The 14826-nt window shown below is 41.9% G+C and overlaps 1 protein-coding gene across 1 annotated transcript in view; it reads left to right on the top strand.

The window, feature by feature from the left end:
- The window catches only part of astn1 (astrotactin 1), a 620426-nt gene that overhangs the window by 601274 nt on the left and 4326 nt on the right, over positions 1-14826 (top strand). The window contains 3 exon segments of the mRNA XM_042334960.1: positions 6365-6630; positions 7881-8014; positions 10696-10853. Of these exon segments, the coding sequence (XP_042190894.1) occupies positions 6365-6630; positions 7881-8014; positions 10696-10853 (558 nt within the window).

Below are 14826 nucleotides of genomic sequence, written 5' to 3'. Positions count from 1 at the left end.
TGCACATGGCAATAATAATAGTAATCTTTGTATTTGACATAGCGCATGATCATGTCATCAAGATATCTTGAAGAGCTTCACGGGATGTACTATAAAGCAAGATGACTGTAATTTTGTGGGTGAAACGCACCAGCCACTCGCACATATCAATATCACACAAACCATGGAGTCAGTGACCAATTTTATTTGGGGGTATTGTTGGCCAGGATACCAGGAGAAACTCCCTTCTCTTTTCAAATAGTTCCATGGGATCTTTGACACCACCTGAATAGGCAGATGGGACCTCAGTTTACCTTGTCATCCGAAGAACGGCACCTGTGAAAATGCAGCACTGCAACGGAGTGTCAGCCTAGACTATGTGGGCTTGAACCCACAACCTTCTGACTCAGAGGCGAGAGTGCTACTACTGCGCCAGGCTGACACACATTGTCCCACAAACAGCTGTGAAGAGAATTATTATTATTATTATTTTAAACTTCACTAGTAGATATGAATTTGGGCAATTTGAATTCACTTCCACGTTGCCATGAATGCACAGCCGACACCTCTCCCCAGCCATCACCAGGGGGGCAATATCATTCAGAGAGGTCACGGGAACAAGTGGAGTGAGAAATAGAATTGTCACACTGATGCGCTAATTATCCTGCTCAGCCAAGAGATGAGATCCCTTCTTGATGAAAGAACAACATGTTCCATTTCAGACCTCCCCAGAAGATGACTGCGGAATCTGCAATGACCAGATTGAGCAATTTTTATATGTGGAGTAAAATGCGTCTGCTTCCCATGGACTTTCCAGGAGCCCATGTCCCAGATAGAGAGCAGTGAAGGTTGCCAATTGTCATGTTCATAGTGAAGCATATAATAATAGAAAAACAGCGCTGCAGAAAAGTATTCAGAAATAGGACAGTGATAATACAGGGGAGCGTGAAGAGAGAACTGAATGAGCATTCATAAAGTGTTTATAGAAGGTAAGTAATCATCCTTGCATTTGTACAGTGCCTATAATAATAATATTAGTAATAATAAAAATCCTTGCATTTGATAAAGTGTCTTATCATGTTGTTGAGGTGTCTCAAAGTGCTTCACAGGCTATACTGTAAAGTGGCTTGACTGTGTATTTTGTGACATTGTCACAAAGCGCCTCAAAGTGCTGTCAAGTGTCGTGACTGTGTATTTGGAGGCAAAGGCATTTTTGCCTGCAGCAAGTTTCCGGAAACAACCATGAAGTTAATGAAGTCCTGTAGCTCAGTGGTTGGAGCACTCGCCTCGCAAGCGAGACACCTGGGATCAATTCCAGGCCGAGCGAAACCTTGCGCAAGTTTCCTTACTCCACACGCCTAATAATAATCCCTCCAAAAACAATAATAAATTGGTCATTTTCAATCCACGACTGTTTGTGGGGATGCTGCTGTGCGCAATTGGCTGCCGCGTTTCGCCCACAAAATATGCAGTCAATTCACTTTACAGCATATTCTGTGAAGCGCTTTGAGACGTCGAGAAGACATGAAAAGCGCTATATCAAATGCAAGGATTATTATTATTTAATTTAGGGGATTTTTAGGTAGGGCAACAGGAGAAATTCCCTTTTTTTGAATCGTGCCATGAGGTTTTTAACATGCACCTGAACAGGCAGATAGGGCCTCGGTTTAATGTTCATACAAAGGGCTGCATCTCCGACAATGCAGTGCTCCCCCAACAACAACAACATGTATTTATATAGCACCCTTCGCAGAGGGTAGAGTCTCAGAGTGCTTGCACCCAACACTGCACTGGAGTGTCAGCCTAGACTGTGAATGTTACAGTGAGCGCTAAAAATCCCATTGATATTTACCACAAATTTGGGGTTTGTTTAAGCGTCACAGGGTGTGGGATAAGAACACACAAAAAAAAATGGCGAGTCCAGGAAGCCTGGAATTTCTGCCAATAGTTTAAAGGTTAAATAGACCGAGACACATGAACGAGAGCTTTTTGTGGCTCAGGCTACATAATAGATTCCTCTACCCTTATCCCACTGTCGAGACAGCTGCACTCACTGTTGACTGCGCTGACTGGTTATTTACTAAGGATCATCACAGTTCTGCGGACTGATTTTCCGGATCTTAAAAACAATCAATACCTGCCCCCACAGCGCCTCATTACACTGGTGTTTGAGAAGAGGCTTCACAGACAGTGTGAGAGCCAGGTGTTAATTTTACCTCATCTCCCAAGCCCAGACGCATTGCACCAGCTGCGCTTGCTGTCACCGAGTCACTGAGCAAACAACACAGTGCATTAAAGAAGTGCCCACAAACATGCAGGTCGGTGAAAATCACATCACTGGGTTTCATTGAAGATTATAGCCGCACAACACAGCATGACTAGGTCCCATGTTATCTTCCGTTGACTTTCGTTACCGCTGCACAGCTGCAACAAGACTGCCGACAACTAAGCGTTCAGGGACACTACCCCGCGTGAAGGGCGCTATATAAATGCAAGTTGTTGTTGAGCGTCGAAATTTAACACAGAGCGAGGCTGTTCCATTCATCGTGTGCATGCCATGCAAACTCAAACATGGACTGATTTACTCCAATCCCATAGTAGTGGTTCGCACACCCACCTCACAAGTGAGAGGACACAGGTTTGATTTCGGGGCAGGTCGAAACGTTACTTAAGTTTCCTTACTCCACACGCCCCCTGTTTACCTCACAGTATGTAGGAATCCAGTTGTTAGTGGATTGGTGGTTTTCTTCCAGGGCTACTAAGCCCTAAAAAAAAATGTTACTTAATCGACGACTGTTTGTGGGACACCTCTGTGCACAATTGGCTGCCACATTTCACCCACAAAATATATAGTCAATTCACTTTACAATATATTCTATGAAGCACTTGAGACATCTCAATGACATGATAAAGCAGATTACCAAATGCAAGGATTATTATTATTGTTTCCAGAGCTCATTCCTAATCAGTCTCACTCCTTGATTGCATTTTAACCTGTAACTCACTCCCAGCGATCACATTGTTCCATATTTAAACCATCTGAGCTCCTCAATCACATCACATTTTGTATCTAAGACCCAGAAATTTATTACTGTTTTAATATTAAGTGCCATCAATCAGATTTCATCCATCTTCCTGCAGTTTTTAGTGAAATTGGAACAAACTAATTGCAACAGAGGTTTCCTAAGATTGACAGAGGTGCCACCTTACAGCTGAGATTAGAGCTCTTATTTGTATTTGGTACGTACATAAAGGACAGTATCATTTTGGAAGTTAGTTCATTGGGGTAAGTAATGTGACGGTTATTAAAGGTACTAATCCTATTCTGTTTAAAGTAATCACATTGACCTTGTCAAGTATTGGATTACCCAAACAACCCAATACCCACAGTATTTAATTGAAATCTCTCTTTGCAACATCCAGGTGCGTGGCTGTGAGTTTGTTGGTTTGGTTCAATTAGAAGCCCTCTCATTTTTGAGTCTTTGGGTGAATACAGGGTGCAAGCCACATGTCAGTGGAGATTCAGCTCATTGTCTCAGATCAAGGTGGGCCAACTGGTGGCCCAAGGCCCAATTTCTGCCCACCCCTTCCCTCCATTTGATCTGGCCCACCCACTGCCTCCATAACCTGTAAATGTTATGTTATGTTTCTGGAAGGGAAACACAAAAATAGCGAGGAAATGTGCCTATGGAGGGAGGTACTGGTTAGCCTGTTCACCTCACAAGCAAGAGGACCCGGGTTCCATTCTTGAATGGGGTGAAACCTTGAGCAAGTTTCCTTACTCCGCAGGACTCTGTTTACCTAGCAGTAGGTAGGAAACCGATCATTAGTCGATTGGCAGATCACTCCATGGGGGGTAATAATGCACCCCAACCCCCCAAAAAAATTGGTTGGTCACTCCATGACTGGTTGTGGAACACTGCCGTGTGCAATTGACTGCCGCATTTCGCCCACAGAATACACCGTCAATCCACTTTGCAATGCATTCAGTGAAGCACTTTCAAACGTCTCAACGGAGTGATAAGAAGCTAAGCTATATCAAATGCAAGGATTATTAGGCCTGTTTTCCCTAAGGCTGGAGTGACATGGCTTGGAAATTTGCCACCCTGATTAACGACAAGGGTACGCTCTGGGATGTCAGGAACGTGCCAGTGCACTCCATCGAGGTTCCATTTCAAATTCCAGTGATGGGAATTAATGCTCAAGTAATGATACCTCAGGCAAACACGAGCAATGGAGACCGTTTCGCTAATTGTGAAAGATGTCTTGAAATCCAAACTCCAGCAGAGTCCATTGGAGAAATCTAAAATTCAACTCAGAACATATGTGGGGAAACTTGTTAGGCTGAGCAGGTCAAGTTCAGTACAGGGATTATTCTGATGATTTGCTATTGATTTGCTGTTGGAAGCTAAAAGTCTCTCATTATCTGTCTGAAACCCGCTGAAGGAAATTTTGCAGATCGTTCCAGCAAAACGAAATGGCTTTTTTTTTAATATCATCATCTCGGAAAACAACAAAAAAGTGTGGTACTATTGTTTTTTTTAACAAAGAGCGATCAGCCTGACAGGCATAGAGTGTTTTCAGAAGATTGAATACTCAGAACAGGCAAATCATTCAGACCTATCACTCCACTAGGAAAAGATGGACTGTCGCCTCATATATTAGTGACTAGACAAATGCTGTCGATCCGTTAATGGCCATTCATTATTATTGTTGAAGATAAATATCCCAGGGACTGTTCACAGTGTTACAGGGAGAGAAACATTGATGAATCTTGCTAATTGGCACTCAGGTGTCAGCGTGGCTCAGTTAGTGGCACTCACACAGCATCGCGTCAGAGGGATGTGGGTTTGAACCCCACATCAGCTGTGAACTCTCATAGTCTAGGCTGACTAGTACAGTGCTTTGGGTGTGCTGCAGTTTCAGATGAACCGAGGTCCTGTCAGCCCATTCAGGTGAACGTTAAAGATCCTGTGTGTAAGTGCATGCACCTCACGAGTTATCGAACCCCTTTAATTTTTTTATATTAGTCCAGGGAAGATTGGTTGTTAATTTCCTGATTAAAATTTTAAAAAATTGGTCATTCACTTCATGGTTGTTTGTGGGACATTGCTGTGTGCAAATTGGCTATCATGTTCGCCTAAAATACGTTTGCCTAAAATAGACAATCCCTACACTTCCTAGAAAAATAAGGTGCCATATCAAGCATTAGGATTATTATTATTAAGAAATCTTTTCCTTTGGACAGTGAAAAAAGTGAAAACAGCCTTTCAATGATCAGTTATGCTGCTGTGTAATATCCTTGTAATCATCCTAGTCTGACTCTCCATTCTTATTAACCCTTTCTATATTGTCAACCATTGAATCAATAAATCTACTCCACCCTAGTTCATCCCACTCCACCTAACCTATTTAACTCTTCCTAAGTCGCACTGTGTGACAATCTGTGTGTGACGTTGTGCCCACAAAATACACAGCCAATCCACTTTACAGTATTTCCTGTGAAGCGCTTTGAGACATCTCAATGGTGTGGTAAGGTGTAATATAAAATGCAAGGATTATTATTATCTTTTCGGAAAGAGAAGTTTTTCCAGTGTCCTGGCCATCGATCTCCCAATGTCCCATTCGCTTCATACAAGATTTTGTTGTGCTCAAATTCGCTACTACATTTCCTTACAACATTCCCAGTCACAGTATATTTTGTGAAGCACTTTGAGATGTCCTCCCAAAAATAAGAACATAAGAATTGCTGGACGAAAGAAGACCAAGGTCCATCCAGTTCGCCTTCAACATCCTGGCAGTCATATGCACATGTCATGTCCCAACTATATACTGTGTCCCAAGATATTATTTCCTAAAAGAAATCTACCTAATTTGCTTTGGAGAGAATCAACACTTTCTGCTTCTATCATCTCCCTAGGGAGCCTGTTCCGTACATTTACTACTCTTTCGCTAAAATAGTGTTTGCTATGTATGTATGAAATGTAGGGATTATTAAGAATTATAATCCATTCATACCTTGCTCTTCTGAATTCTGCAGTACTCCATGTTCCCAACCACATTCTGCTCAATCCAATTCTGATCTTTCCTCTTGATTCTGCCACACGTTTACATTATAGACGTGCAAACAGGGATAAAGATATTATTGGTCATTTGTGGCATTCATATAACATATAAGTTGCAATCTCCGGTGTTTCTTAAATCATGATCTCTTAAATTTGTGGCAGTCACCAAATAATGTTCCTTAATTCTCCCAAGATATCAAGCATGAAGATGAATACATCTACAGCCATATAAATTACACACTTCATTACTTCCTAATACGCCTGATAGTTTGTTCCCATTTAAACAGCGCGGTTATAATATCTTATTTTTTTTCACTCAGGCAATTCACCGTCTGATGAATCAGAGGAACGTGAGAAAGATCCCAAATCGTTGACCTTTCCAGCCTACATTGCCAGCCTGCTGGACTCTGGCGATGAGCTCCTGGCATCTGGAGTCAGAATGTATTGTGGGCACAGGGGAACTTGCCCTTCCTGGTGCCACATGTGCCATGCAACACAGAGCCAGGAGAAAGAAGACCCCGTTCTACTGGAAGTCACAAAGACTGCTCCATTGTACGAACTATTCACAGACAACGAAACACAAAAGGTATGTTTATATACAGTAACAGGACCCATCGACCACAATTTTGAGTCCTGAGAGAAGGCGCCTCAGAGAGGACCTCATAGAGGTGCATAAAATTGCATATGGATTGAAAATGTAAACCCAGTGCAATGCCTTATGATGGACCAAGACAGTAGAACAAGAGGACATAGCAGTTTCAAAAGGCAATTTCAGGAGAGACACCAGGAAGTGTTTCTTTACCTAGAGTGTAATTAACGACCGGAACAGGTTGCCAGGAAGGGTTGTTGAAACCAGGACACTGGATCCATTTGATCCTGTGATGAGGGGATGGAGTGAAGAGATCAAATGGGTTGAAGGATCTTCTTCATCTGAACCAATTTTTTGATCTTGTGAAGATCACTGCACTACAATATATTTTTTCTTCTACTAGGATTATTCTCCTTGGAGCAGAAAAGGTTAAGGGGAGATTTAATAGAGGTGTTCAAAATTATGAGGGGTTCCGATAGGGTGAACAGGGAGAAACTGTTTCCACTGGCAGGGGCGTCGGTAACCAGAGGACACAGATTTAAGATAGTTGCCAAAAGAACCAGAGGGGAGGTGAGGAGAGCTTTTTTCACACAGCGAGTTGTTCGGATCTGGAATACATTGCCTGAAAGGGTGGTGGAAGGCAATTCAATGACAACTTTCAAGAGAGAAGTAGATAGGTATTTGGACAGCTCTTTCAAAGAGACGCACAAACACGAAGGGCCGAACTGCCTCTTTCTGCGCTGTATAATTCTATGATTCTATGATAATCAGCAAGGTGAAACTAAGAGGTCCCAAATTTCTCATGGTCTTAAGCCTAAAATCATGAGAAATTTGGGGCCTTTGAGTTCCATCTTAGAATATAAGATGGTGCCAATTTTTAGAAAGCTTCCTAAATGTGGCCTTAAAAGAACTGTCGCAATCCAGTTTGCAAGGGAAGACTGAATTTAAGAATTTTCCAAAATTCTCCACAATCTCAAATTTGAAAATAGCAGTCTTAAGGCTAAGATTTTCAGAATTTCAGGCCTCGGACCCATAAGATCGAAGAATTGCTTTGACCAGCCTAAGGCACATGCTTTGTTCTTTGAGCAATCCATTACTGAAAGTATAAGGCAGCATCTTTCCAATTCAATACCTGTCGCCTTGTACTTCATTGTCTGCTACTTCTGCGTATATGGAAATCTGTGTAAAATTCATCGTGCCGCTGGTTTGGATTAGGCTCGGATCAGACATGTTCCTGTGTTTTTTAGGCCGTCCAAGAAACTATGCTGAGCTTGCTTTGGTGCACTGGAGGTGGTGACGTTATTGACGACTGGTGCCGATGTGATTCTACAACGTTCAGCACTGATGGGCTCCCAAACTGCGCTCCTCTCCCACAGCCTGTGTACGTACCTGCTCTGTGTGCAATGGGCAATGGGACTCGGGTGCTCTCAACTATACTGGAGACCGGGGTATCGTAAAATGACAGGAGCGGTTTGGATGAGGAACGCGATTTGAGCCATTTAATCTCAACCTTCCAAAATAAAACCCTGCCCTCTCACCATTAAGTGTGTCAGCCTGGCTCAGTTGGTTGCACTCTCATCTCTGTGTCAGCAGGTTGTGAGTTTACAGCCCACATATAGTCATATAGTCGAGGCTGACACTCCCAACGCAGTGTTGGGGGCTGGTGGGGGTTTGCATTGTTGGAGGATCCGTCCTTCAGATTAGATGTTAACTAAAGGTCCTGTCTGCCTATTCAGGTTGACCTTAAAGATCCCATGGCACTATCGAAAAGAGAAGGGACTTAACTTTCTGTGTCCTGGTCCAAATCCCCCAACTAAAATTGGACATTCATTTCATGGCAGTTTGTGGGATGTTGCTGTGCACAAAATTGGCTGTTGTCATATTCGCCTACACAGTCACTCCACCTCACAGTAAATCTGTGAAGGATTTTGAGACATTCTCCCAACATTATATCAAAATGTAACAATTATTTATTATTAACGTGGCGTTTTAGAACAATCCGAATTTGGCAAAATGTTGAAATCAGCCAGTTTTCTCCAGTTCTTAAAAGAAGCTTACAGAAAAGTAACTTCAAATTGAGACTGTATGAGTTCTAAAATATTATATTATTATAGTAAAATCTGTGTGAATTCCCACCCTCCCACCACGTGTGTAGAGGGGGATTAGGATGCTCTGAATTATGTAGTTAACAAATCCTTTTCATTTGTTCTCAATTCATAATTAAGGCTAAATATAAATTTCTATGGTACACATGCCTTTACACATGATACAGTGTATGATAGACACTGGTATTTGTTGATTTTCTCACTATCTGTGATTGAGTGCTAGTTAAGTGCTGTAGAATCATAGAAATTTAGACCGGCTCTCAGAGCAAGATGTTTATTCAATCCCACCGCCTGGCTTATCCCCATACCTCCTCAAACCTCTTATTCATTTCACTGAATAACAAATAAAACATGAAGCTAGGTACAAACAAACCCATAAATGTAGCTGTCAGTGTTTTTTTGTAAAGCTGTTTCTGTGTTGAGCCACTTATCAAATGCTTTTGTACTGTAATCTTTGGATTGGTGACATATCTAGAATTCAGTGATCAGATTTTAATGATTTATCGATGTCCTCTCACTGTGACTGAGTCTCGTCTGTGATTGAACAGACGATGCATTATTAGCAATCATCTTTGAAGGGTCTCCATATCTATATACAGTATTTTCCAAGTGGTCATTGGGCTAAGTTCATGGTGAATGCTGGATCTTTTTTGGCATTTCTTTCCCGGCACCTTTAGGGTTTATACCTATCTTCATGTTTTGTTTGTGAATGAGCGAGTCAGTGAGTGGGCGAGTCAGTGAGCGAGCGGGTCAGTGAATGAATTAATTCTTTCCATCTGTGTGTAGTCAGATATCTTCCCATTTCTCTTGTTCTCTGTCACCTGTCATGGTAAAGTGTAGCACAGTGGAAATCAGAGTGAGGTATGTACAGACCAAGTTATTTTTTTTCCAATGGGGTTGATCACTGATACCTGTGTTAGTGAATCTGGAGTGTTTGATTCTGTGCCATTTCCAGCTGTTTTAGTTAGTTTAGCTGTTTGCTGTGTTGGTCAATGTCTATGTAGATCCTGTAGATAGTCTCAGTCCCTATAGAGGCCAATATCTAAGTAGTATTAACTGTTAATGTAAAGTGTCTCTATTATCATAATAATAATAATAAAAATAATAATAATAATGTGGAGTCCTGTAGCTTAGTGGTTAGTGCACTCGATTGCTGGGCAGGGCGAAACATTGGGCAAGTTTCCTTACTCTACATGCCGCTATTTACCTAGCAGTAAGTAGGAACCCGATTGTTAGACAATTGGCGGATCGCTTTTCCAGAGGTAATTATCCCTTAAAAAAATAATAATTTGGCCACTCAATCCATTGTTTGTGGAACACTGATGGGCGCAATCGCCTAGAAGAGGTGATAAGGCACTATATCAAATGCAAGGTTTATTATTATTATAATCCTTGCATTTAATATAGCACCTTATCACCTCATCGAGACATCTCAAAGCTCTGCACAGGATTTAGTATAAAATGGAATGACTGTGTATTTTGTGGATGAAACATAGCAGTCAGTTGCGCACAGTAATGTCCCACAAACAGCCACGGAGTGAGTGACAAATTCTATTTGGGGATTTGTTGGCCAGGACACCGGGAGAAACTCCCTTCTCTTTTCAAATAGTGCCATGGGATCTTGAACAGACAGAAAGGATCTCAGTTTCATCCAAAGGACATCACCTGTGACAATGCAACACCCCCAGCACTGCATTGGAGTGATACCAAGTCCCAATGTAGGACTTAAAACCACCAACCTTCTGATTCAGAGGCGAGAATGCTACCACTGAGTCAGACTGCCACACAACGTTGAGAATGGCAGTTTCTATGTGCACTTATGTTCAGTGTCTGTGTGTATTCACTGTTAATTGACAGTGTTTGTGTGGTATTAGTTGTGAATGTATGGGTGGGGTTTGGGGTGGGAGATTACCATATTGAATGGTCACTGTTCTCACTGGTAATTTCCTTTCCCCAGGTTGAGACTGTCGCCTTCCCACGAGCCGAGCAGCACCTTGGTGGTTTTGGAATGGGACCACAGCGAGCCTCCGATAGGCGTGAAGGTCGTTGACTACCTGATCAGTTTGGAAAGAGTCACCATCACGGATCACACAGAGATGTCCAAGGTTGAGACAGGTGAGCGCTGTTGTTGGTGGCTGGCAATCTCTTACAAACACGCAGGCTGGACGTGGTTTAATGCTGATCATTACAGTCGAGTCGGTATCAACTTATTCAATATTCTGTTGGACTGAACAAAATCATAACACTATACATATTAGAACAATAGGTGAACTGAACTTCCCTTAGAAATACTTCCAGACCGTTCTGTAAGGCATTTACAATTTCAAGGATAAAAAAAAACTTAAAATATCCAATATTTTACTTTAATTTCACAGTAGTAAGTTTTTTTAAAATTAAATTTTTTTTNAACTGTTTTATGTGCGAAATTGAATCACAGAAGCAACAGTGACTGCCGGTGCTAAAATATTGCATTGCAACAGCCTCTTCTCATTTGACAATCACCACCAACAGCAGCAACAACTTGCATTTATATAGCAGACAGCGGCTCAGAGCGCTTTCACCGTTCACCTTTCATCAACTCGCCCTGAGCTCCCATTGGGACAATCACCCTATCCATCAAGCCATCCTGCACTCTTATTGCACTATTCACCTGTCTCTTCATTCCGGAGTTCAGGTGCTGGGTGTAACATTATTTGATCTATTGTTTTGTCGGAATCACTTTCTGGCAATTTGTTCCAGTTGATTACCCTCTGGGTAAAGACAAACGTCCTGGTATCTGTCCTGAAATTGCCCCCCATTACATCTCTAAACCTTTTGGTTCCACTGTCTTGTCTGAGAGCAGACCCTTATTGTCGGACAACACGTTACAAGTGTTAGATGATCAGAAACACACTGTGCTGAAAGCACCTGTCTCAGCAGTGAGCTGACATGACACGATTCACTGAGTATATAAAAATCAACACAGGCAATTTATCGCACCGCTCTTAACCTCTAATTTTGTGCGTAACATAAATCCGGTTTGTGCCTCGATTACTAATCAGTCTGAGCATGCTGCGGTTTAGTTCAGTATATCCACTCCACCATCTGATGCTGTGGAAGAATGTTTGCAGTTGTGTCGTCCACTGACTGTTGTGTCTTATTAGAACACAATCTGGGAGAGATGATCTCCTGGCTCAGCAATGGTCCATGCTGATTGAAACAGATTTTTGTTGAGAGGAGGGAGGGGTAAAGTAGTATGCTTGATCCGACTCTAAACGTTCCTGGGGAGGTTGGAAGGGAGGTGGAATCGCAACAGCCCTCTGTGATGGTCTCAGTAGTCCGGTCCTTAAGCCAGGCGGGTCTGCAGTATTCTAGCATAGCCAGCTTGGATCATGGAAGTGCGTATCAATCACTGGGGGCACGGAGTCATCCCACTCAGCTCATGTTAACCCTGCAAGCCAAAGCCGTAAAGGGCAAATGGACAAGCAGTGGAGAGCTTGCCAGTCCGTGCTTTCAATGGCAAGCTACGTGGTTTAGTTAGTTGAACTCCAGCAGTTATCCCACTGCATAACCTGGGGTTCCCAAGCCAAAGATAGGTAACGATAAAGACCTTGAAATCGATCTGCTGAGAGGCAAGGAGCCAGTGGAGCCTGACGAGGAGTGGAGTGATGGTCATGTGGAGTCTGGTGTGGGAAGGGATTTATGGGGGCGGCAGAGTTTTGAATAAGTGGGGACCTTGCAAAAATATCATTGGTATTTGTGGTCTGCATGCCATCTGCCTACACAGCATGTTTTATGAATGAGCTAGGTGTTGCTGAGGAATTCCTGCATGTTCAGTGAGTTTAGTTTAGTGAGGTTGTATTGATCACAATGGATACTGAGATGAATAATAATAATAATCATTGCATTTGATATAACGCTTTATCACGTTGTTGAGACGTCTCAAAGCGCTTCACAGAATATATTGTAAAGTAAAATGACTGTGTATTTTGTGGGCGAAACAGTGTGTTTTATGAATGAGCTGGATATTGAAAACACGCACCTCAGAGTCTGAAGCTCCATTGATGTATCGACAACTTGTCCAGGACCTGACATTGACTGGCAGAGGCCAGCACTTTCACACACACACACACACACACACGCAAACACACACACACAGACCTACGAGCAAAGCCTAATTAATACTCGCTGATGGTGCACACTATGCGGTGGATTAAATCAATCTTACACCGTGCCAGAGACGGCAGATTTAGTTGGATTTTTACTGCTCTCACATATAATTGACACATCCGCAGTAAATGAGGAGTGACAAGGGAATCAGCAGCTGTGGTTTCCTGATACCGTTCTGACATTCAAAACTGAGTTGTTTTTTAATATATATATATATTTAAAACAGAAAAGCACCTCATAAGAGATTTTGTAAAAAAAAAGACATTTGAAGCTTTAAGAAGGTCTTGGGATTATTCTTTTTAAAGCAAGTTTTGATCTACGATGTGTGACAGCTGCACATCAATCATCAACACTATTGGAGGTCCGTGGAGAGGACCTCCTGAAGTGCGAGCAGCAACACGACGCATTGAGCTTCTAGATAAATGGGAATGTTAAATGTTTGAAAAGCTTGCTTAGTAACTTGGCCCAATTGAGGTTTGTTTCATACAGATAGCTGGACCTCGTCCACCTGTACTATTGAGAATTTTTCTAAAATTCATAAAAGGGAAAGGAGGGAGGGATTAGAGAAATTTACAGATGGGTGAGAGTGGGGGGAAAGGAAAGAAACTCTTTTTTCTTGCTCTTAAACCTTAAATCTTTTGCAATTTGCTATTGTTACAACAAGCCAATATTCTCTCTGACATGCTCTATGTGTTTCACTGAAAGACGTTCAAGGATACCAAACCCCCACTTAATCCAACACTCCAGGTCCAGGATACTGCTTATTCATATTTTGTTTTCTAATGGGCCAACTTTATAAAATGCCCTCTGTTAAAATGCACACCTCCATTTAATGTTGCCAAAGGTCCCATTTGCTGAATTGTTATTCAGAAATATATATTTTGCTGCAGCTCACGTGCATGTTCTTTGTACAAAGTGAAGCTAATCTTTCCAGGAGACCAAGTTTCATCCATGGTTGGCATCCCAATTGGACAGATCAAAGGCTTTGAGATTAGATTCATTGTCAATACAGTTTGCCACAAGATATCATAAGCATATACAGTAACTATTGTATTTTGACCTATAAAAAGCGAACTTCAAAGCAGAGCACCGCTCTCTGTTTACTCCCTTCTACCTCCTTAAATCCAACAGGAAATTGAATATAGAATCTGAGTAAGACCCTGGAATGATCTGTTTAGATCTAACAATGACCGTTACAGATCCCCAAAAGGATGCCCTGTTTTCATAATCTTGGATTTCTAGGTTTGAGTCCATTCAGCTCTTTCGAGAACAATAAAATGTACACCTTCTTGGGGTTGAAATGGGGAATTCTCAATGAGGATGTACTGGCAAAAAGGCAGGCTGCTCTGCACATCAGATATCTGATGTATTGTTGACGACTGACCATCAATGAGAAATGGTCCTTAATCCGATGAACCAGAGACCTCATGGTGTGTGTGTTCCGAGGGTGACAAGTAATATGCTGAGATCAGCCTTCTTTATTTACTTCAAATAAGACTACAAATGTTAATTAATAACAGCGCACTGATTAATTAAGTCATTTCATTTTCCGAGTTAAAGATAAAGTAGGTATCTTTTAATTACGGGGGAGTGGGACTAATTTGGACGACTCTTTCAAAGAGCCAGCAAGGACATGATGGGCCGAATGGCTTTCTTCTGTGCTGTATAATTCTATGATTCTGTGATAGTTCCACTTAGAAAAAAGCTCATTGTCTGGATAGGCTTGTAAAGAGGCTCAAAGGAACAAACTGAATCCAGAGCTATAATTTCTCACTGAGTGAAACTCAAGTCCTGCACAGGCATATTCTGTTTTCTGGAGTGTTTGAGGAAACTTCAAACCAACCTCAGAGAACGCACTCCTGTTTTTAGTTTCACATTTCTCATGTCCCACACCAGCCATATTTATATCTGCACTGACTGACATGACCTGTTTATACAA

Source organism: Callorhinchus milii, unplaced genomic scaffold, assembly GCF_018977255.1.
Source record: "Callorhinchus milii isolate IMCB2004 unplaced genomic scaffold, IMCB_Cmil_1.0 Scaffold5, whole genome shotgun sequence".
Lineage (NCBI taxonomy): Eukaryota > Metazoa > Chordata > Chondrichthyes > Chimaeriformes > Callorhinchidae > Callorhinchus > Callorhinchus milii.
The sequence above is the reverse complement of the archived record's forward strand: the minus strand, read 5'-3'. Positions and strand labels throughout refer to the sequence as shown.